The sequence below is a fragment of the Monodelphis domestica genome, chromosome X (genome assembly GCF_027887165.1).
Source record: "Monodelphis domestica isolate mMonDom1 chromosome X, mMonDom1.pri, whole genome shotgun sequence".
In the NCBI taxonomy this organism is placed as follows: Eukaryota; Metazoa; Chordata; class Mammalia; order Didelphimorphia; family Didelphidae; genus Monodelphis; species Monodelphis domestica.
The window spans coordinates 3,843,464-3,866,623 of NC_077235.1; the positions used below are offsets into that span (position 1 = coordinate 3,843,464).

Below are 23,160 nucleotides of genomic sequence, written 5' to 3' on the forward strand. Positions count from 1 at the left end.
GAGGAGTCTGTTTGCAGATGGAACATTCTAGAGCACCAGCATTCTGGACAGTTGGATGGAGATGAGTAGCCATGGAAACCTCACAGAACATTCCAGTCAGTGACAGCCAGTGACTTCCTGAATGAGGTACAAGGAGAGAGGGTGGGGGTGGGGGGTACTTTTCTGGGTCACTGTTGCTAACAGGGACTTCTGGAGACTCCTTTTCCAGAGTATGGACCAGGGACTAGTGAGAGACTCCACCAAACCGGAAACCATTAAAGGCAGAAGGAACCTAAGAGGCCATCTGACAGAGGAGGAAGGTTGAAGCCGGAGGAGGGGGTGGCCCGATCTGCTTTTGTCCCCCAGAAAGGTACAGAAACAGCAGCCTGGCTGGCTCTCTGTCCTCCAGACGTGGGTAGAGATGGAGCAGGGCTCCTCACTGGAAATGGCTAGATGTGGATTGGGAGAAATCTTAATGGATCCTTCCCATTGTCTCCTTAGGTCTGCCTCCTCACTCTTCCCCATGGCCAGGCCAGGCCAGGCCTCAGAAGTTTGGAATGATGGTGAGGTAGTAAAGAGATGGCCAGCCTGGCTGCCTTCTTGAATGCATGAATGAATGAATGGTAGGGTGGATGGATGGATGGATGGAGCCTACGGGCTGCTGAGGAAAGCAGAGCCTAGAGAGTGGGCAGCTTCCTTGGCTTTCTTCTTGCTCATGGAGGGAGGAAGCCAAAGCTTTAAGTTTCTGGCTGATGTTGGGCCCTGAAGCTGCTGAGGGTGGTAGAAGCTGGGCCCTGCATCTCCATGCTAGTCTTTGCAGTCAGAACTCCCTGTTTTGCATATCAGGACTCCCTACTCTGGAGAAAAGCTTTGTTCCTTGGAAGGATCCCCTGAGTTCCTGGGAGCTGAGCCGGCTTCCTTCCTTTGGAGGCCTCTCCCATGTGCTGCCCTGGGTGTTTTGCTAGGAGGTGGCCCACTATGACCAGGGCTGATCTGCTGACTGGAGATTCCTCTGGCTACTGGCCCGTTTCCCCAGAAAGACCAGGAATAATAGGCCCAGGGTAGGCTCCTTACTGAGTCTCATTTGGAGGGAGGAGGCCTTGCTGCGCTGCTCTGAAAACACCCTATGGCCAGGCCTGTATACTCATCAGAGTCTCCCCGAGACTCTGTTGCTCAGGAGTTCCCGATTTGGGAACACTCAGGATGCCCAAGCTGCTGCGCTGCTTGGGGCTCCCCATAGGGACTGAGGCCACCTTCTTAGGCTGGGCTCTCTGCAGAGGACCCAGAGCACTGTGCTCACTTCAGTGGATGTATTCCAAGGGAGGGAGGATGGCTGACTGTAGGGGGACCCCTCGGCCAGGGCTGTACACCAATGGAGGCTCTCTTACCGGCTGCTCAGGGGTGCAGCTCTGGGCCAAAGGAGGGCTCCTTAGCAAGGACTCCCCCTGTGGTTGTTTGTGGTCTTTCTGGGAAAACTGGGGCAAGTAGCCAGGGGACTCTCCAGTCAGCAGATCAGCCCTGGCCACAGTGGGGCCACCTCCTAAGACACTGGGGAGGCTCTGAGTAACAACAGTGGGTGCTCCCTAGAAAGAAAGCATTGGACAATAGTGGGGGTGGGGAGACCCTAGAGCTGCCCAGCAGGGGGTCTTCCGCAACAGTGGGGGGGCAGAGCCAAAAAGCTGGATGCTCTGCCTACACTTATGCATACTCCTTCCTAATCATAAATCCACGGGCAGTAGTGGCAGGGGGGGTCTTCAAAACTGGTCTACAGTGAGCAGCACAGTGGGGGCTGCGGGGGACATGCCCGAGCTGTACAACAGGGAAGCCCATCCTAGGCCGATCCTTCTTTTTTTTAATCCCTCACCTTCCATATCATGTGTTGGTTCCCAGGCAGAAGAGTGCTAAGGACCAGGCACTGGGGGTGAAGGGACTTGCCCAGGCTCACCCAGCTGAGAAGTGTCTGAGGCCAGATTTGAACCCAGGATCTCCCATCTCTGGCCTGGATCTCCATCCACGAGCCACCCAGCTGCTCCTCTGAGCGAATCCTTCTTGAGCCTGGTGGCAAACAGAGGAAGAAACATGCATGAGAGTCTCTCAGCAGATTTCCCTGACCAGAAAGCAGAGCGGGGGCTCCGAGGAAGCCAGTGGGAGATCCTCCCACGGCAGAACGTTTTGGTTCACAGTGGGGGAAGGATGGCTGGTCCCTGAGATGCGGCAGGCAGGGAGTCTTCCATCCTGGCAGCGTCCCAGAGCAGCACAGCACAGCACAGCACAGCACAGCACAGCACGGGGCCTGCCTTTAGACTTCTGCCAAGCCTCCTTAGTGGCAGGTCCACAGGGTGAGCATGTTGGTCTGCACGGCAGGGAGTCTTCTCCCGAGGCAGGGAAGCAGAGGATCCTCCCTACTAAGCTAGGCCCAGTCCACAGTGGTGGGCCCTCAGCAGCAGAGTCAAGAGTCCCCCCTGGAAACACTGGCCCTTTCTAAGTCGGGGCTCTGACTGAAACAGGCCCAGACCTAGCAGCCATCCGCCCGCCCTCCTCAGAAGATGTCTGCTGGCCAGAGAGGGAGGCCCTTGGCAGTGGGGGCATCCCTAGGAAGCCAGCTTCTGTCCACAGTGGAGCATAGTGAGTGAGTCGAGGAGTCGCCCCTCACAGAGGCCCCCATCCAAAACCGCTTGGGGGAGGGAGGGGGCAGCAGTGCATGCTTGAGCACCTGACAATAGATCCACTGAACACAGTGCAAGTTCCTGAGCAGGACAGCACAGAAGGGATCCACAAAGGAGCCCCCACCCACCCAGCAGCACAATAGGCAGTCCTTCTGGCCTTATGTGGATGCCTGAGCAGAACAGCTGGGAGCCTCCGCTCAGTAGATGGCATCTGGCATGAGGGTGTTCCTGAGCCCTCCCTAAGCAGGTACCCCTAGTGGCCATCCCTTACAGCTCTTCTAGGCCCCCCATCCTGAATGACCAGCCCTTGGGCAGCCTCCAGCTCCTGGCTATGGAGGCAGAATGGCACAGCTGGGACAGCCCCTGGCCATAGTGGGAGGTCCCTGATCTCTGCACACTTCTCTCAGTTTCCATTTAGGATGCAGCCTCTGGCCAGGGAGGGCTGGGGCCTGGCCAGAGCAGGACCCTGGAGAGACCTCTCTACCCAGGCAGCTGGGATCCTTGGGGAGCTTTGGGTGTATGGCCCAACTAGACCTTCAGAGAGTAGTGGCCCAATGGGGAGTGTTCCTGAGCATGCGTGGCCTTTAGTCAATGTTTAGCCTGGATGGAGGGGCAATGAGCAGTGCAGTGGGGAGTCCCCCAGCATACAGTGAGGGTCTCTTAGCAGCACAACAGGAAGGCCCCTCATGGTTCTTAGCATCTGGTCAAAGTGGGGCTTCCAAGCAGCAAAGCAAGAGATCTGTACACACCTGACTGTCTCTGGCCAATATGGGGAGGGGGCAGGCAAGGCAGTACCTAGAGGAGTTCCCTCCCTCAGTGAGCAGTTCGGGCTTGGAGCCTTCTGTTCAGATCCAACTGTTTGGGGAGAGCAGCAGCAGCAGGTAGTTCTGGGCCTCATGGGAGGCCTAGTCCTGTAGATGGGGCAGGACACTGGCAGGCCCCTTGATTCCAAAGCTGTCTTCTGGCTCCATGTCGGGGCCATCCACCTGTTGAGGAGCCCTGGCGAGCTCAGGCCAGTGGGCAGGGGGTCCCAGCCCCTCTCAGTTTCTTAATCTGCAAAATGAGGCTACCACACACCCAAAGATTATTTAGAAACTATTTGGCAAGCCTTAAAGAGCTCCTTTGGGGCAGCTGGGTGGCACTGCCGTGGATAGGGTTGCCAGGCCTGGAATCAGGAAGACTCATCAAATCAAGCCTCCGCTACTTCTAGCTGTGTGACTCCGGCCAAGTCGCTTGCTTTCCCTTGTGTGCCTCAGTTCCTCATTTGTCAAATGAGCTGGAGAAGGACATGGCAAACCACTCCAGTCCCCCCATCAAACAACTAAAGCCAACCAAAACAGAGAGAGACAACTAAGCAACAAAAAGGACTTGATGAAGGTAAGCCATCGTCATTATGGGAGTTCCTGATCTTGAAGCTTGGCTTCTTCAGCTGCTCTCCATTAAGGGGGTTGGAGGGGAGGGGAAGGCACCACAGGGGCTGGGCTTTAGGAGAACAAGTGATTAGAGCAGCAAAGGCTCGTTGAAATTGGGAAGTGGGCACCAGGGCAGTGCCCCAGGTCTGGCCTTAGCTTCTTCTCACTGAGGGTAAAAGTCCAGGCAGCCATCCCGGAGCCTTTTGGGGGTGGTGTAGCTAGGGCTGGGAGGGAGAGCAGAGATTGGAATCCAGAACCAGAGATCCAAACGAGGATGGGTAAATACCATGTGGTTTCCCGTATGCAGTGGGGGAGGGCGAGGCATGGCGAAACAGTTCTGGAAAAGATCTGGAGGTTTTCCCCAAACTAGGGTTCTCCCGCCCTGGGATGGCGAGCCCAGAAAAGGGAGCGTTTGCTGCCCCGGCCTGGTTAGGCTCCAGATGGATATGGGAGATCTTCCTACATCGGGAGGCTCTGCCCTCTGAGGATGTGTGGAAGGGCCAGGAGAGGAGGCAGCTCCAGCTTGGGCAATCCCCAGAGACATCCCAGACACTGAGAGCATGTCAAAGTGGAGGCCTGGAGGCTCTGGAAGGGATCCTGGCCAGCCTGCTCAGCCCTTACCCTCCTAGAGAAGGAAATTGAGTTTATGGAGTGAGCGGCTGCTCATGTGCCAGGGGTTTGCTAAGTGAACTTGGAACAAATGTCTCAGTTGATGCGCACAGCAAGCCCGGGTTAGACGGGTAAACGTTGGTTAAGTGCCTCGCCCAGGGAGGGCCACTAACTGAGGCTCCTTCTGAGCTCCCGCAGGCCTCCAGCAGGGCTTGGACCACAAGGCAGGGGAAAGCAGTGGCAGGCCTGGAGAATCCAGCCTCGCTCGGCTTTTGTCCCCCTTCTATGTCCCAGCAACAGTGGCCCCAAGCAGGCCCCTCGGAGGCTGGCAAAGGAAAGGGAAGCCCTGAGGTGCCCGTCGTGGCAAGGTCGGGGACCCGAGTTCCAGTCCTTGACTGGCTGCTTACTAGCGAGCAAGCGAGCTAGTCAAGGATTGCTCTGGGCTTCAGTGGAAACTTCCCTTCATCTTCCGCCTTTTCCTCGGATGACGCCCCTGGCAGCCCTCTCTCTCCCTCGGGCGGGCGGGCGGGCGCCTCGGACACTTTGCTCCCGGGGCAGGGTGCAGCGGGCTAGCCCAAGGACCGATTGCCTTTACTCTCCAAGTAGTCGGAAGGTCATTGGCTGGTAAACAATCTCGGCGGACGGCCGCTCCCGAGTGGGAGGGCAGAGGGGGCGGGGCGGGGCGGGGCCACACCGCGCCGCGCCGCGCCCGGAGAGCCTCCAGGAGTTTCGACTTCTCCGTACGGTGAAGTTGGGCGCTGACAGCTGGGAGGGGGCACGAAGCGGAGTCCCCACAGGCCGGGCTGCCCGCTAGCTTTCTCCCTCTCCCGTGGCTGCCTCCCCGGCCTGGTCATGGGCCCGCCGCCCCCTGCCCAGCACTACTTCCGATCGGACAGCAGCGAATCCTCCGCCTGCATGATGGGGGCCGCCGAGGACCCCGAGGCCTCGAGGAGGAAGCGGGCGAGGGCGAGGGCTTGCAGCCCGGTGTGGCTCGCCACGCTGGCGCTGGGCGTGCTGGCCCTGCAGGTGGCCTCCGCCACCGGCCTCTTCCTCTATTTCACCTCGTCCATTTCCAGGGTGAGTCGGGAGCCTGGGAGAAGGGCTGGGGCGGGGCGGGACAAAGGGCAGGTGTGTGGTAATAAAGGAAAGCCCGCGGGCTGAAACGGGCGAGCCCGGCACTAATGCGGGAGCTCTTCCTCCTGCGCGTCCGAAACGGGCCGCCGGGCTTGGAGGTCGGGTAGGCTGAGTCCGGATGGCCAGCGCACAGGACCCCCGCGGCTAGACAGGCCGGAGCGCAGATAGGAATAGCCAAGATTAGAACCCGAGTCCTTCTCTCGGGGCCAAATTGGGGAGGTGGGTCTGTGGCGAAGCCCCTTCCCCAAGTGGAGAGGAAGCGTTTCGGAGTCTTTCCTCTTGTTTGCTTTCGGAAGCCTTTGCTTCCTGTCTTAGTGTCAATTCCAAGACGAGGGGCAGCCAAAGGCTAAGTGATCTGTCCACAGTCACCGAGGCAGGACCGGTCAGAGGGCAGACTCGAACCCAGGTCCTGGGGATTCCCGATTTGGTGCTCTGTGCACAGTACCACCGAGGTGTCCTAAGCATTCGGGCCTCTAGCTTTCTTTTCTGGCCAGAGCCCTGCTCACCTCAGCTTGTTAAAGGGCCTGGCTACACCTGGGGCAGCTCTCCTCTCCCACTGGCCGATGCTGAGAGACCTTCCGCCTGGGGCACACCAGCAGCTCTGCTTCCCGACTGCTTTCTTTGCCTCCCGAGGCTCTCTGTGATCTGTCTGTCTCCGCCAGGCTGTCCTCGAGGTTCCCAGAGACTGCTTGCTACTTCCTCCTTCGCCACCCTTGGTCAGCTGACCTCAGGAGCGGGGCCTCGCTGCTGTTCCGTTCCTTCAGGGGCTGGCGGGCCCTTCTGTGGAAGGGCGGCTTCACCTCCCCTTGGGGAGAGCCTGGCCGCTTGGCGGGCTTCAGGGAGGCCCTCCTCCTCCAGAGCACCTGAGCCTGGGCGGGTCCTCCTTTGACTGCACCCCTGCGGCCTCCAAGCCCAGAGCTCTTCCACTTGGGGTCAGGGGACACTGGCAGTCCTGGCTGCTTGTCCCAGGCGGTAAGTGGCCGGGATTGGGGAACCCTGCAAGTTACCCAGCCGAGGAGCTGTCTCCTTTCCCTCAGCCTGCCTTTGGCTCTCCCTTCCTTCTCCATCCCTGGCCATCCCTGCCTTGCTGCCCCAGCAAGCTTTGCCCCTCTACCTGCCCAGGCTCACAGCTGCTGCAAAGCCCTACCTTACAGTTCCTGCTACTTGCTTTGTGGGCCGATTTTGACAGAGGCATGCCAGGGGAGACTGGATGGAGAGCCAGGCCTAGAGAGGGGAGGTCCTGGGTTCCGATGTGGCCTCAGACACTTCCCAGCTGGGTGACCCTGGGCAAGTCACTCACCCCCATGGCCCAGCGCTAACCACTCTTCTGCCGTGGAGCCAATACACAGGATTGATTCCAAGATGGAAGGTGGATTTATGCTGGTCAGCCAGCAGTAAGTATGCCCCTAGCACTAGACTAAGCCAGGGGAACACAGAGACAACCGAAGCCTTGGTCCCCGCTCTCAAGGAGCCCTTGTTCTAATGGGGGAGGCCACACACAAGCAACCGTGGACATACAGGATGGAGGCAGGCCAAACAGCCTCACCATTCCTTGGCTAATTTCCAGACGTGGCTCATTTGAATCTCAAAGGCATCAATGGCACTTAATAAGAACACTAGGCCAGCTTCCCTGTTACCCTAGGCACAGTGGACCGAGGGATTGGTCCAAAGCCTGCTTCTTTCTCCCTTCTCCTCTAAGACACCAGAAGCTCTAGGATCAAGAGCTGGATGGCCCCTTGTAGCTCATTTTACAGATGAGGAAACTGAGGCCCAGAGAGAAGTAGTGATGTGCCGGAGGTCACCCAGAGTAGGCAGTGAAGCTGGGTTTGGCCTTGGGTCCTCGGCCCCAAATCCAGGCCAGTCCTGCTCCATCTCTCTTGGTGATAAGGACCATTTGCTGATTGCCTTCAAACCCGAGGGTGTGTCTCTGTGTCTCTCCTTTTGGAGATTTCCTGCCATCTCCCTTCATTTCAGTCTCTGGTAGAAGGCGCCTCCTTGACCCCCGGATGAGTGGCCATGTGCCAATACAGTTGGCCGCCTCCGCTGGAGCCTTGACCCTCCAGAGAGGACAGGCTGAAGGAGAACAATACCTGTGGAAGTAGCTGGTGGTTCCAGTGCACTTGGGGGCCCAGCCTCATTGCCAGACCTGCACAGAGTGACTGGGGAGGGCTCAGGGAAGACGAAGACTGCAGAGAAGTCAAAAGGAGGCCCAGCACAAGCTTCCAGATCAGACTGTCCAGATCCTGACTCCTGTTTCCTCGGCTGGCTTTCTGGGCTGAGGTGCTCATTCCCTATCCCTTTGGGCCTCTGGGTGCAGGAGGAATTGAGGTTCTATTACTAGGCCAGTCACAGGCCCCATTCGCTAGAGCCTTCATGTCCTTACAGCATGTACTTGGTGGCCGAGCTCTGGGCTGGGAGGAGGCCTAGACTGCTGGGCAGAGTTTCTGTCAGGAAGTCTGGCTGTGGATCACATGGGTGGCCTGGCACAGGGACCAGGTGAGGAAGGGTTGGGGCCGGGGCAGACGGGGTGCTGTGATAAGAGGGCACCTTCCATCTGGAGTCCGAGGAAAACTGGCTTCTTGATCTGCCTTAGCCACTTGCGCTTGACTAGACCATGTAAGCCTGGCTTGCTTAAGATAGTCCCGGCCATTGTAAATGTATCTGCATGTGCCATCCATGGCCAGGTTCTGTGGGGCTAGCAGTGGCCATCAGAACATTACAGGGTGGGGAAGAACATGAACTTGGAGCCAAGAGAGCTGCGAGACCCTGTAACTCTGGGCCCTGGGGGTTTGCTTGTTCAATGGGGAGACAACAGAGAGGGCTTCTCACAATTCGTAGTGCACAGCCCTGGGTCATCCAGCTCTGCCTGAGAGGGACCGCACCACAGGATCTCTCGAGGTCCCGCTTCACTTGGAAATCTCTGCCACGCTCCAGATGGTTCCAAAGCCTCACTGACTCACTGAGTCACGATCTTCAGTCCCTGGGAGGGCTCAGCCTCAGCCAGCTCTCGGGGCCCACAGGAAGGAGCCAGTTCCTGGAGCTGGCGTCAAGGACGAGGTCTTGGTCCCAAGGAGCCCTGAATTGGAGCTGGGCTGGGCCAGGTTGCCAGGCTAATAGCATTTATTGGACTCACTTTCATGCATTGCTGGAATCCACGGCCAGCCACGGTAGGGGCTGAGGAGGAGATTTTGCATTTTCCCTGGCACCACCTTGGAAGTGAATCCTCTTTCCTTGAAAACCAGGAAAAACACCAAAGCACAATGGGCCCTTACTCAGGTTTGGACTGATCTTTTTGAGCCTCACGACGACCATGTGAGATGCCAATGAACTATCTTGCGCATAAGGAAGGCTCCGGGAACAGGGCTCAGACACAGCTTCTAAGTGTTAGAAGGAGGATTTGAATCCAGATCCTGACTCCCTCATCCTGTCCTCTTTCCACGACACCTCACTGCCTCCAAACATAGTCCTCAGATAAACCAGCCAGTAAACGATGTTCCTGTTCCTCGGGGGCTGCAGGCCCAGTCCTGAGCCAGCTCAGGCTGAAATCCCACGCTGGGACTTCGGTGCTGGTCTTCCTTTTCCTACCCTTCAGGGCTGCCAGGCTCTTCCTGTTCCTCATGTCGGTTGCGTATATTTGCCAGGGGTACAGCAGCTGTCTCCAGTCCATTGGCTCTTCCCAGCTGTCTGAAAGCGCCTCTTCCAATGGTGTGGCCCTACTAGGCCCCAAGATGCTATTCTCTGCTTTTTTTCATTCATTTGGGGGCTGCTGAGGTCTCCAGGGCAGTTTGCTGAGCTCCTAAACCAACAGCACGGAGACACTGTGAGAAGGTAGATTGGCATCGCCTCCTTGCTGGCCTAGCTCTTGTCTATCCGCCTGCTCACTGCCCTGTGGCTCCCTGCTGGCTGGGATCAGGGCTCTCACCTTGCTGCTTTATTGGATACAGGCTTGCTTTTGGTGTCTGGGTCAGGGCCTGACGCTGTGGCCTTTGTGTGCCATAATTGGATCTCAAAGCACGGACCTCTGAGAGCTACTTAAGCCTCAGCATCATGGCACTGGTCACTGCAGCAAATCTGACCTTCCATTGAATGGCAGCCACTGACCTGAGGACAATCGTGGTACCTCCAAAGGAGCAAGAGAGAAGACCAAGAGTCTGAGAAATAAAGGAAGCAAGTAGGAGGTGGGGATTGTGCAGAATGTGGGTCATGGCCAGAGTGAAGGGGGGGAGAGAGAGAGAGAAGAAACTGAAGAAGAGAGAGGAGAGAGCAACTGAGGCAGAGAGAGACAGAGAGAAAGAAAGACTGAAGGAGAGAGAGAAAGAGAGACTGAGGGAGAGACAGAGAGACGAAGGAAGAGAGAAAGAGATTGAGAAAGAGAGAAAAAGAAACAGAGAGTGAGAGGAATTGAGAGAGAGAAAGAGAGTCAGAGACTGAGAAAGAGAGACTGATGCAGAGAGAAATAGAGACCGAGGGAGAGAGAGACAGAAAGACAGAGAGAGATAGACTGAGGGAGAGAGAGACACAGGGAGAAACTGAGAGGGAGGACACACACACAGAGAAGAAAAGAGAGACAGAGAAAGAAGGAGAGGGAGAGAGAGAGAAAGAGAGAGACATAGGCAGGGAGAAGAGAGACTGAGGAAGAGAGATAGTGAGAGAGACTGAGAAATAGAGACTGAGAGAGAAAGAGACTGAGGGAGAGACACAGAGACAGAGACACAGAGGGAAAGAGAGAGAGATGAGAAACAGAGAGACAGAGACTGAGGAAGAGAGAAGAGAGACAGGAAGAGAGAGACTGAGAAAGAGAGACTGAGGGAGAGATAAAGAGAGAAAGAAACTGAGGGAGAATGAAAGAGACAGAGACTGAAGCAGAAAGAAGAGAGAGAGTCTGAGGCAGAAACAGAGAGAAAAAAGACTGAGGAAGAGAGAGAGACAGAGACTGAAGAAGAGAGACTTGAAGAAGAAAGACAGAAAGATACAAAGACTGATGAGAGAGACAGAGACTGAGGGAGAGAGACTGAGGCAGAGAAAGACAGACAGAGAGAAAGAGAGACAAAGAGGAAGAGGGCAACTGAGGGAGAGAGAGACAGAGATAGGGAGAGACTAAGGGAGAGAAACCGAGGGAAAGAAACTGAGGGGGTGGAGAGAGAGACAGAAAGAGAAGAGGGAGACAGAAAGGAAAGGGGGAGACAGAGACACAGACAGAGACACACACAGAGAGAAGGATCAACTGAAAAAGAGAGGAGAGAGACTGAGGCAGAGAAAGAGACTGAGAGAAAAAGAGACTGAGAAAGAGAGAGACAGAGATACTGAGAAAGATTGAGGGAGAGAGAAACTGAGGGATAGAGAAAGAGAGACTGAGGGAGACAGAGAGAAGAGAGAGACAGAGATTGAGAAAGAGACTGAGGGAGAAAGAAAGAGACACAGAGAGGGAGAGAGCAAATGAGGGAGAGAGAGACAGGGAGATAGACACAAAGACAGACAGAGGGGGAAAGAGAGAGAGGGAGAGAGAGAGATTGAGGCAGAGAGACAGAAGAGAGAGAGACACTGAGGAAGAGAGACTGAGAGAGAAAGAGAGACTGAGGGAGAGAGAGAAGAGAGAGAGACTGAGGCAGAGAGAGACAGACTAAAGAAGAGAGAGAGTGAAAGAAACTGAGGTAGAGAGAGACTGAGAGAGTGAGAATGAAAAAGAAAGACTGAGGGAAAGAGAACTGAGGAATTGAGAAAGAGAAAAAAGAGAAATGCTGAGACTGAGGGAGAGAGACAGAAAGAGAGAAAGATAGACTGAAGAGAGAAAGAGAGAGACAGAGATAGGAAGAGAGAGATTGAGAAAGACTGAGGCAGAAACAGGGAGAGAGACAGAGAGAGACTGAGGCAGAGAAAGAGACAGAGATAGAGAAAGATTGAGAGGCAGAGACAGACTGAGGAAGAGAGAGATTGAGAAAGAGACTGAGGGAGAGAGAAAGACAGAGAGAGAAAGAGACTGAGGAAGAGAGAGATTGAGAAAGAGACTGAGGGAGAGAGAGACAGAGAAAGAGACTGAGGGAGAGAGAGAAAATGGAGAGAGACTGAGGAAGAAAGACAGAGACTGAAGAAGAGGCAGAGTGAGTGAAAGAGACTGAGAAGAGAGAGACAGAGAGAGAAAAGATACTGAGGAAGAGAGAGAGACTAAAGCAGGAATGAAAAAGAAACACTGAGGGAGAGAGAACTGAGGGATTGAAAGAGAGACTGAGGAAGAGAGAAAAAAGATGCTGAGAGAGAGAGACTGAGGGAGAGAGAGACTGAGGAAGAAAGACTGAGGGAGATAGAAAATGAGTGATCGATGGCAAAAGAGAGAGAGACTGAGGCAGAGAAAGACTGAGAGAGAGAATAAGGAAGAGAGATATAGAAAGACTGAGAGGGAGAAAGACTGAGACAGAGAGAGACTGGGGACAAGAGAGAAAAAGAGAGACTGAGAGAATGAGACAGAGAAAAAAGAGACTGAGAAAGAAAGACTGAGGGAGAGAGAAACTGAGGGATAGAAAAAAGTGAGACTGAGACAGAGAGAGATTGAGGAAGAGAGAGAGACTGAGAGAGACTGGGGAAGAGAGAAACTGAAGAAGAGAAAGACTGAGGAAGAGAGAGACAGGGAAAGACAGAGAAAGAGAGACTGAGGAAGAGAGAGAAAAAGAGAGTGAGAGACTGAGGGAAAGACTTAGAGAAAGAGAGAAAGAGACTGAGAAAGAGAGAGTGAGAGACTGAGGAAGAGAGAATGAGAGACTGAGAGAGAGAGACTGAGAGAGAGACAGAGACTGAGGGAGAGAGAGACACACACAGAGAGACAGAGGGGGAAAGAGAGATGGAGAGAAAGATGGAGAGAGGCAGAGAGAGAAAGAGAGGGAGACAGAAAGACAGAGACAGAGAGAAGAGAGACAGACTGAGGAAGAAAGACAGAATTTAGAAGAGAGAGACTGAGACAGAGAGAAAAGAGACTGAGGCAGAGACAGAGTGAGAATAAAAATGAAAGACTGAGAACTGAGGGATTGAGAGAGAGAAACTGAGGCAGAGAAAGATAAAGAGACTGAGAGAGAGACAGAGACTGAGGCAGAGACTGAGAGACAGAGACAGAGACAGAGAGAGAGAGAGATGTGGAAGAGAGTGAGATATAGAAAGACTGAAAGGGAGAAAGAGAGACTGAGGCAGAGAGAGACTGGGGAAGAGAGAGAGAAAGAGATAGAGAATGAGAGACTAAGGAAGAGAGAGTTTGAGAAAGAGACTGAGGGAGAGGGAGACAGAGAGAGGAAGAGAGTGAATGAGGGAGAGAGAAACACTAAGAGAGACAGGGAGAGGGAGAGAGACACAGAGACAGAGGGGGAAAGAGAGACGGAGAGGGGGAGAGAGAGGAGAGAAAGAGACTGAGGCAGAGAGAGACTGAGGAAGAGAGACAGAGAGACTGAGAGAAAAAGAGAGTGAGAGAGAGAGAAGAGAGCAAGAGAGAGAGACAGAGTGAGAAAGAAAAAGAAAGACTGAGGGAGAGAGAACTGAAGGATTGAGAGAGAGAGAAAAAGAGACGCTGAGAGACTGAGGGAGAGAGACAGAGAGACTGAAGAAGACAGAGAGACAGAAAGAGAATGCGGAAGAGGGAGATAGAGAAAGACTGAGAGGGAGAGAGAGACTGAGGCAGAGAGACACTGAGGAAGAGAGAAAAAGAATGAGACTGGGGGAGGGATACAGAGACTGAAGAAGAAAAGGAGAGACTGAGGCAGAGAGACAGAGAATCTGAGGCAGAGAGACAGAGAAGAGAGAGAGAAAGTGAGGAAGAGAGACAGAGACTGAGAGAGAAAGAGATTGAGAGAGACTGAGGGAGAGAGACAGAGATATTGAGGGAGGGAGAAAGAGACACAGGGAGAGAGAAAAAAGGAAAGAGATAGAGAAAGATACTGAGGCAGAGAGAAAGAGACTGAGGGAGAGAGAGACAGAAAAAGAGATAAAGGGAGAGAATGAGGGAGAGAGAAAGAGAGGGAGAGAGAAAGAGACAAGGGCAGAGAGATACTGAAGAAGAGAGACAGAGAAAGAGAGAGACTGAGAGAGGGAGAGACAGAGAGAGTCTGAGGGAGGGGGGAGAAAAGACCGAGGGAGAGAGACAGACTGAAGAAGAAAGGGAGAAAAAGACTGAGAAAGAGACAGAGAAAGATAGATAGAGAGAGAGAGATACAAAGACAGAGAGGGAAAGAGACACTGAGTCAGAGAGAAGGAGACTGAGGATGAGAGACAGAGAAGAGAAAATGAGTCACAGAGAGAAGAGAGAGAGACACAGAGTGAGAGACTGAGGCAGAGAGAGAGAGACTGAGGAAGAGATAGGAAGAGAGAGACAGGCAGAGAAAGAGACACACACAGAGAGACTGAAGGAGAGAGAGAGAGAGAGAGAGAGAGACAGAGGTATAGGGAGAGAGAGAGGGAGAGACATGGCTGGGGCAGAGACAGAAGGGGAATAGAGTGGAGGGGGCCAGAGAGCATGGTGTCTTTGGACTCAGTTTACCAGCCCTGAATGTTCCAAAGGAGACCCACCCGGCAGGACACTGATGTCATCAGTTCCCATGTGCCCCTGGTGGGCCCCCTTTACACTCTTCTCTGGCTTGTGTTGACTGTATTGGAAATGCGAGGTCTGCGTCCGGGCTCTGGAATGGCGTCAGAGGCTGGCAGGGATCTCCAGACGGCATCTGAAGAGCCGCGGCAGTGCCAGATGAATGGGATGGGGCTGGGGGGTGGAAGGACAGTGCAGTCAAGGTAGGATGCCAAGTGGGCCACTACAAAGCTGGACCCTCAGAGGATGTGAGGTTTTGCTAGGTGGGAAGAATCTGGGTCCCAGGGAGCAGTCCAGGCTGGGTGCCTGATTGGGTGGGTGGGTGCTGCTGACAGGAATGACCAAATTGATGTTTTTCGCTGGTCTGCCTTGGCCTAGACCTGCTGAGAAGCCCGAATTCCCAGAGGAAGGCTGTGGCCTGCATGGCGTCCCGTTCAGTTTGGTTCCCTGAACATTTCTGCAGGCTCTTCTTCCGTCAGCCTTTCTCCAAACCTTGTTTTCTTCTTGGCTCGGAGGTCAGTCCACGTTGTGAGAGCTCCTCTTGGATTCTCCTCCATCTTCCCTTGGCAGTAGCAGGCATTCCTAGACCCATTTTTTGGATGAATGAAGTGAGGTTCCGGAGTCACGCAGTGGGCTGTCAAATCCATGTCGGACTCCGTGGGAGCTTGTGGTGTGTCTGTCTGTCTTTAGCTAAAGGTCCAGAGCCAGGGAATTCCAGAGGAGCTGAAATGTCTCCAGCTCATTAGCAGCCTGCAGGAGACCCCCAGCCTGGAGGAACTGCCCAACAACCAGACATGCCTCAAACTCATGAGCAGCATCCGGTCCTACGTGGGCTCGGTGAGTGGCCTGGGGGAGAAGCCACCTTCCTTTCTGTCAGTCAGTCATGTGGCACCAGTCTTCTTCCATATCACTCTGGGTGCATTTTGTGGGCCGGCCAGCCAATGTGGCCTCCTTGCTCTTCTGGGACACGTGACCTTTGTACTAACTCCCTGTAGTCCCTGCCTAGAAGGTCGCCCTCCTTCCTTCAGCCTCTTGGCAGCATCCCTGGTTGCCTCCAGGACTCAGCTCAACGCTGGCTTCTTTGCATAGATGGGTGTCCCCTCCTGCTTTGGAGGCGGCCAAGGACGGGAGGATGGTGGCTGGCACATGGTCTGGGTGTAGACTGACTGGCTGATTTTGGACAGCTCAGCTCAGGCCTCTCTCACGCCTGCCCCTTTTCCCCAGGTGACTGAAAACCTTCTGCACAGGAGTTTCCAGAAAGGTGAGCAGATTCTCTGAGGCTCCCGAGCCAGCCCCCTTAGGGAGACCCTCAGAATGCCAGAGAACTTGGAGCTTGGCAACACTGTGGCTCTGGGAGCTCATTTGAGCTACAACACAATGCTAGGGAGGTGGGTGGCATTCTTCACCCCATTCAACAGATGAGGAAACTGAGGCAGGTGGCTGTTACATGACTTGCCCAAGGTTACTTAGCTAGGGAGTGGCTGAGGCTGGATTCAAATTCCAGTCTTCCAGACTCCAGGACCACCAGCTCTGACCTGAATTCTTTGCTCCCAGTGTCTAGAACAGGCACTTTTTAGCTGGCTGGTGCTTAATTATGAGGTTGAATGAATGAGAAAAGCTCTTAGTAAGTGCGTCCGATGTGAAACAGTCTGCTGATCAATGAATGCAGGGGAGTGAGGGAGGGCAGGAGGGTTCCCCTCGAAGCTGCTGTCTGAAGTGTCCTCAAGGAGATGGGGTGGGGAGAGGGCCATGGGGGTGCAGGCCTGAGCTCCTCCCGAGATGGCCAGTGATCGGGGTGGCAACCTGGGCCTCTGGGGGCCTACGGTGAGATTCCAGTGCCAAAGAGCCTGCTTGGACCTTTGGGGGAAGAAGGAAGCCATTTCAGGAACCCAAGGGAGAGGTGGGCAACGGAGCCCTGCTTCAGGATGGCGGCGGCGGTGGAAAGGACACAGGAGAGGCAGTTTGCAGGGAGAAATGGCGAGGTGTGCCATTCCCTCGAGGCTGTTGCCTTCCATTGACCTTCTCCCTAGTGGTATCCTTAAAGGCCTGCCGCTGTGTGCCCCGAGGAACCCTGGCTGTGGAGTAGAGGGGAGCTGGGGTCCACTTCAGTTTCAGACTCAGCAGCTGGGTGACTCTGGGCAAGTCACTTAAGGTGACATGATAAGGAACGTCCTTATCATGGACGTGTAGAGGTAGCTGCCGGGAATTCTGGGGAGGGGCTGCCTCTTCACCTGGGACTTTGGCTCAAGGTCTCTGGGTCATCTCATCTGAGACGGTTTCTCTCTCCCTCCCCTGGCCACCCCACCTTTGTGCTTTGGCCCTTCAGATCTCCTCCTGCCCAACCTGAAAAGGGGAGTCAGGGCAAGGGGGCATATCACAGCCTCCACTCTTTTACCTGCAGCTCTTGGTCACTTACTTTTTCTGCAGGTTTGACCGGTAATTCTGCCAATGTGGAGGGGCAACCACCGATGACACCCCCCTTCTCTGGAGGAGCTCAGCCCTCGGCCCACGTCACCCTCATCCCCTACAACTCAGCCAGTGTGGGTGAGTGCAGGCCTTAGAGGCTCGCCCGCCAGCCTTGCCCCCTGAACCTCTGCTCTGCCTGGTCCTCAGAAGAACGGGCCCTAGCAGCAAGCCTTCCCATCTTACTTGTAGCAAGGACATAGGAGGCTGGTGTAGCAGCCAAGAGCACCCCACCGCACACACTCCCCAGGGGCACAAGAGGCCCCCTCTCTCTCCCTGTGCTTCTGTCCAAATGGTGTGAGGGCCTCAGGCAATCGATATTCCCTTGGCATCAGTCGGCAGCTCAGTCAATGGAGGAGGCCAAGGTACAAATGAGGTCCCAATTCTGCAGGAGTTTTCTGTCCAGTTGGAGAAAGCAAACCAAAGTAGCAGGGATGGGGAGGATCTGGGTTTGAATCCTGGCTCTGCAACTGAGTGACCTGGAGTGAGACATTTCCCCTTGTCTGACTGGGCCTCAGTTATCTCATGAGTAACAAAACCCAAGGAGTCTCAGCTCTGTGTCCTAGTATAAGGGGGTACCAAGGTTCCCATCTGCCCTGACAGACCCCTAGGAGCCACGATGCCATGTCGTGGGTGCCGTGCCCCGCGTCCAGTCAGAGCTATATGCATTGTTAGACACTGAATGAAACACGGGCGAGTGAGGCCCCTGGAAGCCATGATTGTCTGAGGGGCCTTCGCAAAGCTCCTACTGGGAGCTCACGCAGGGATCACCAGCTGCCCACATGTGAAGAGCAGACGGTGCCCAGGGGGTACTAAGGCCTGTTCAGCCTTCTAAGAATCTTGGCAGGTAAAATCTGGTATTGGACGGATTCAGGAAACAGACTCAGAGAGGCCGAGCAAGTTGCCCAAGATGTCAGGAAGCTAGTAAGTGGCAGGATTGAATTTGAGTAGGTGCCTACGAGCACTCCAGGCCCAGAAAGGCATAAGCAAAGCCCTGGAGGTGGGAGTGCATTAGAAGTGGGACAGAGCTGCCAGGGGATCATTTGGGGCAAGAGGAAGGGACGAGTAGGAAGAAACCTGGCAAGGGTAGCCTGGAGCCAGACACTAATGAATTCATGCAGCAGCTAGTTGGGATTCCTGGACACAACCAGGAGTGGAGTGGCCCTAGGAAAGAGCTTAGCATCTCCTGGCACATAGTAGGCATTTAATAATTATTTATGGAATTGAAGCAAAGGAACGCTCGGGGGGGATTAGGCTAACTCGAAGGAGGAGGCTGCTTTGGAAGTGGCTAGACCAAGGTCTCTGGATACTTGGCTTCATATACCAGTTCTGCCTGGGGGGCCCCCTCCCTTTCAGGTACTCCAGTGCTTCCCCTGCAAGACGGGGCTTGGACCAGGTGGCCCCTAAGGGCCCTTCCAGCACTGCATACCTCAAAGCTTGGCCCAGAAGTAGGAGGCAGATGGGAGGAATGGAAAGGAAGAGATAGGAAGGAGATGGTGGAGCCATTGCTGAGGGTGACAGTAGTTTGGCTAGCTGGCTGCAAAGGTGGGGTGGGGGTAAAGTAGAGGGAGACACAAGTCAGAAGGAGGTGCTGGGTGAGTTTGATCTGAAGCCTGGTGAGACTTCGGAGCCAGAGACGCCACCCACTTAGCCCAAAGCTCTGGGAAGGGCAGTCCTGGCTTAGGAAGACCGCAGGCAGTGGAAGGAAGAGCAAGAAAGAAAAGCCCAGGATCACTCCTTGTACCGCAGGGCTTCCTGCCAAAGTGGAAGTCTCCCCTAGTGTCCGAACCCCATATTTCCCAGGAACTATGAGCAGCAGCTAAAGGAACTGCCGAGAAGAGAACTGGAGTGGGAATAGTTGAAGGGCTGCCAACTGGAGAAGACATTAGACGGTTTCCGTTGGGTGGGGGTGGAAAGCCTTGTAAAGATGGAGATCTAGGCTGCTCCAGGCTAAGTTTGGTAACAGTGAGAGGTCCCTCAGGTGCCACGGGCAGTGCTCCCCTCCTTAGAGGCTGGATGCCCACTCGGCAGCCATGTTGTGGTGATGGTTCCTCTCGTGGGTGGATCAGACCAGTGACCAGGAGGGGGATCTAAGTCTCCATTCGAGCCTTCTGCCTGCCTGCCTGCCTGCCTGCCTGCCTAGTACCGTTCCTGCCTCTAGTCTCTTGCCTTACCACTCTATTCTTCATCTAGGAGGTGCTGAGTTGAAGCGAATGTCGTTCTTCTCCCCCTAGGCAACCTTAACCACCTTGGGGAGCTGCCCCAGTCCTGCCGTTACCCCCTGTACAACTGGAAGTCTCGAGGCCTGCTCTCCCACCTGCAGAACATCACCTTCAAGGCAGGGGTGCTGAGAGTCAGCCAAGGGGGCAAGTACTATGTCTACTCTCAGATCTACTTCCGCTACCCAGCTGAAGGTGAAGGGGCCCAAGCCACGGGCCAGCAGCTGGTACAGTGCATTAGCAGGCAGACTGCCTACCGCCAGCCCATCCTGCTCCTTAAAGGTGTGGCCACCAAGTGCTGGTCTCCAGAGGCTGAGTATGGCCTCCGCGCCATCTATCAGGGGGGCCTGTTTGAGCTGAAAGCCGGAGATGAGCTCCTGGTGTCTGTCTCTTCTCTTGCCGTGGATGACACTGACAGCACCTCCAGCTACTTTGGGGCGTTTCGCTTGGCTGTGTAAGAAGCCTTGGGCCCCAGTTCAGGAGTTTTAGGGGCCACCTTTCCCTCTGAAGTTGACTTGAGTCACTGGACTGGCACAGCTGGCCTTCCTGACAATGGGCCCTGGGGGGGGGGGGCTTGTTCACCCACTGCCCCAAGCAGGCTTGGGAAGGTCTCAAAGGCCACTGGATTTTCCTTTGTCGCCGAGGCGGTACTTGGGGAGGGCAGTGGGGGGGGTGGTATGGTTCTGCTCACTGTGTCCCTCTCGCCGTTCCTTAGCTGGGAGGCAGGCTGAATGGGGATGCCCTGGCACAGGACCTCTGTTATCTAAAGGGGAGGCTGAGCAAAGGACGAGGCACTTGGTGGTTGGTGGGCCACAGCCCTGTGCACCTTACCTAGTTGTCCTAGCGAGCAATGGTCCCCCCACCCAGGTCAGAGAATCCGCTGTCTGCAAGAGGCCTCTTAAAACAGATAGAGCAGGAGGCCGGGTGTGGAGGCCAGCTCCCTGCCCTGCTCCCCACCCCCACTCAGATGTTTCTTCACTACTTTCAGGGGTCCTCAAAGCAACAAATGGCCTAGAAAAGATCCCCAGAGCACTTGGGCCCTGGTTCCTGGAAGCCTCGACTCCAGGAGAAAGTGGGAGGCCAGCTCGAGGTGGGCCTTTTCCTGGTGTGGCCCAGTGAGAAAGAGCATATGTTTTCCCCTGTGGGAAGTGACCCTTGGAAACAGAAGAATAGCGAGCTCTAGCTCCTTGGTCTGTGGCCCTGAAGCCACCCAAGGGTGCTCCACCACAATCATTCTTGACCTTGAGACCCTCTGCTACCTGAGTCAAAGGGGTGAGGGTGGGATTCAGGCATCAGCACAGCTTACCACTGCCAGAGGAAGCCAGGCCCTACAGTTTGGCCCAGCTCCAGCCCCCTCGCCCCCATGCTTCAGTCACTGTGGCCAGCCTTGTCTTTCTCTTCAGCCATATCTCCTCCCCATCCCCAGCCCCCACCCCGCCCTCCATCCCAGGGCCCTTAGAAGGCTTTCAGCCTGTGTGGGAGCTGGGTGCTGGCCCGATAGGCTAACACGACCTTTATCTGCACGGCGTATTAGCTCTTAGGGGAGACCCCCTCTGCATGTCACCCATCATTTCTATTTGTCTGCCTGTGAATAAATGTGGACTGCATATTCTCCACCTCCCTCCCGGGAGTCCTCTTGGTCTAAGCCCTCATCTCTAGCCACAAGTCTGCCCCGGGACCCCCTCCCTTCATCTGGCACAGGGGGCTCAGAGGTGCTTTGGGTAATTGCTCCACTGGAGCCTCGAAGCAGGAGGGAGCTTCTAGCCTGCCCATCCTACAGGCCAGGGAACCCAAGGGTCCAAAAGGTGCCCTGCCCTCCCATGCCTCTGGGGCCCAAGTTCACAAGAGGAACTGAGCCAGAGAGGTAGAATCGTGGCTAGCCGCTCCTCTGCCAGGTAATGCGAGGTCCTTCCTCTTTCCCCAGGCCGTGTGTGTGTGTGTGTGTGTGTGTGTGTGTGTGTGTGTGTGTGTGTGTGTGTGTGTGTGTGTGTGTGTGTGTGTGTGTGGTAGCATGCTATAAGAGCAAACAGGGACCTGGCTGGGCAGCTAAGTCGTCAGCGCCTCGAGTGGAGCCCTAGGAGTGCCTCACCACCCCAGCTGCAGGGGCTTGAGGCCTTTGGCCAGTCAGGAAGCTGTAGGCAAGCACGCACCTTCCTTGGAGCCTTCCAGTCCAAGCTGCTGACGCCCCCATCTGAGTAGGATGCACACCAGTTGGGACGTCCAGAAGCTTCCTGCCTGCCTGCCTTTGACAAAGGAAGCTCACACTCAGAGAGAGGGAGTCCAAGGGCAGAGGGAGCTACCCCTCTAGGCTGCCCAGGGCCCCTGGAGATGGACCTGGCATGGCCTCCTGGCATCCCCCAGTGACAAGGTTGCTCTATGTGTTGGGTGGCATTGGCCCATTTCCACATTAGCCATGGGTAGAAAACCAGGTCTTAGCCAGTACCCTGAAGGGAGCAGTTAGTTGCTCGTCATTCCCTGGGTACATCTTGGTCTTGTCCTTGCTCTGGCTTCCCTACTCCACTCTCCTCCTTGAAATGTCAGCTTCTTCTGCCATTCTTTTCTGCATTATAATCTGACTTTTCCTCCCGCCCTTAGACTGTGCTCTTCATCCTTGTCCCTTCCTCCCCTCCTTCAGGCTAGCCACCGGAACCAAGTGCACAGGGAGACAGTACAGTGCCTGAAGGATCTCCGCTCGGTTTTATAGATGGGGAAACTGAGGCCCAGAGAAGCTGAGTGACATGCTGAAAGGCACCCAGGTAGTGTGTGAAGGGGCATCTCCCGGGAGAGCTACTGCTGGTCTTTGGGGTTCCGAGAGAACCAATAACATCCCAATGTTGGGGTCAGGGTACACAGTGTGATTGTGCCATGGGAGCACGGTGGGCTTTACCACAGATTGGGCACGAGTAGTATGTTAGCACATTTGTGATGGAGATGTCTGGATTTCTTTGGGTTGCTGTGATTGTGCCTTGCTGTTGGATGGTTCTGGGCCAGCCTGTTCCATGTAGTGGCTCATCAGAGGAGGGCAGTGCCCTCCTCCCAATGACAGTTGGAAACCAAGATGGCTGGGGCCAACTGTCCCTCCCTCCACCCCGCTTTGGACCTCTAGGGATTTCAGAAATGGATTGAGAGGGAAAGGGGCAGCCTTCCTTAATCCGGGACCTGGCCCACACAGACCAACGGGACTTGCTTTAACAGAAAGGGCCCCAGGGAGAACCTTAGCACCAACCGAGGCTACCCCCAAGCCATGGGGCACTATACTCCATTGGACCATTTGGCCCCGGGAAGAGGACCCCTGGGAAGTTTGGGGCCTTTGTGCCAAGGTGTGACCTTGGGCCAGTCCTGTTCTTTGTCATGTTAGCAGAGCCGTCCCCCTGCCCCCAAGACAAAGATGAAAGGTAGCCCGTAGGGCATGAGGGAAGGAGCAGCCCTAGGGAAGAGAGATGCTGGGCCTGCCAGGAGGATGGAGATCCTGGCCAGGAGAGAATGGGGCTGCAAAGGGCAGAGCTAGAGCCACTGTGGGGAAGTTCTTGAGAGGTAAATCGAGGCTTGTACGGGGAGAATGGAGTGTTGTTACAAATTGGTTTGGGAAAGAGAGCCATGGGCATGGGCCGGTTGGCATTGGCAACGGAGTTGGAGGAGGCAGGGCTGGGGCGCCCAGAAACAGTCCAGAACCACCAGGGCTGATTGTGACGTCAGGTGGGCCCTGTGATAAATGAGGCCAACGCGGGCCAGAGTCCAGCAGTCGGTGTTGGGGAACGGAGCTGGTCGGAAGTCCGGAGCCGGGGCTGCGGAGCGGCGAAGGCGTCGGCGTCGTCCTGCAGGGATCCAAAGCCAGCATGGGCGTCAGCACTCTCAGCCGAGTGCTGGGGATCGCTCTGCTGAGTGTCGCAGCGTTGGCCCCGTGTGAAGCTCGGGACGCGGTCGTATGGATCATCTTGAATGGCTCCGGAGACTGGCTGCCCTTCACCTGCACGCCAAACCGCACCGAGGAACCGGCGTCGAATGAGGAAGCCACTGCCGAGGGCGCCAGGGGGCAGATCAGGCCCTCAGAGGACGGGCCGTGCCGGGAGGTCCGCCCCTACAACTGTCGCGGCCGGCGTCCTAAGGTGAGTGGAGACTAT

The 23,160-nt window shown here is 55.3% G+C and overlaps 1 protein-coding gene across 7 annotated transcripts; it reads left to right on the top strand.

Moving 5' to 3' along the window:
* The first annotated feature begins 151 nt into the window (after nucleotides 1-151).
* LOC100027207 (tumor necrosis factor ligand superfamily member 10-like) lies at nucleotides 152-20,669 on the top strand. Of its 7 annotated transcripts, XM_056809553.1 has the most exons (9): nucleotides 152-349; nucleotides 481-542; nucleotides 1,870-2,318; nucleotides 3,902-4,022; nucleotides 15,048-15,194; nucleotides 15,582-15,618; nucleotides 16,785-16,901; nucleotides 19,055-19,493; nucleotides 20,028-20,669. In XM_056809553.1, exons 4-9 carry the CDS (start codon nucleotides 4,017-4,019, stop codon nucleotides 20,578-20,580), a joined length of 1,299 nt encoding a protein of 432 aa, XP_056665531.1. In that variant the 5' UTR covers nucleotides 152-349; nucleotides 481-542; nucleotides 1,870-2,318; nucleotides 3,902-4,016; the 3' UTR covers nucleotides 20,581-20,669. The 7 variants fall into 7 exon arrangements, with proteins under 7 accessions (XP_056665531.1, XP_056665532.1, XP_056665535.1 ...); XM_056809554.1 differs by lacking the exons at nucleotides 152-349; nucleotides 481-542; nucleotides 1,870-2,318 and having other exon boundaries at nucleotides 2,945-4,022; XM_056809558.1 differs by lacking the exons at nucleotides 152-349; nucleotides 481-542; nucleotides 1,870-2,318; nucleotides 3,902-4,022 and adding an exon at nucleotides 5,357-5,743 and having other exon boundaries at nucleotides 19,055-19,186.
* The last annotated feature ends 2,491 nt before the right edge of the window (nucleotides 20,670-23,160 follow it).

Bases quoted from the DNA above. Each gene is read 5' to 3' on its own strand.
- LOC100027207 (XM_056809552.1), top strand. From the start codon at position 5,519: ATGGGCCCGCCGCCCCCTGCCCAGCACTACTTCCGATCGGACAGCAGC. The intron at 5,744-15,047 runs GTGAGTCGGGAG...GTCTGTCTTTAG, and splicing joins TCACCTCGTCCATTTCCAGG to CTAAAGGTCCAGAGCCAGGG. The intron at 15,619-16,784 runs GTGAGCAGATTC...CTTTTTCTGCAG, and splicing joins GCACAGGAGTTTCCAGAAAG to GTTTGACCGGTAATTCTGCC.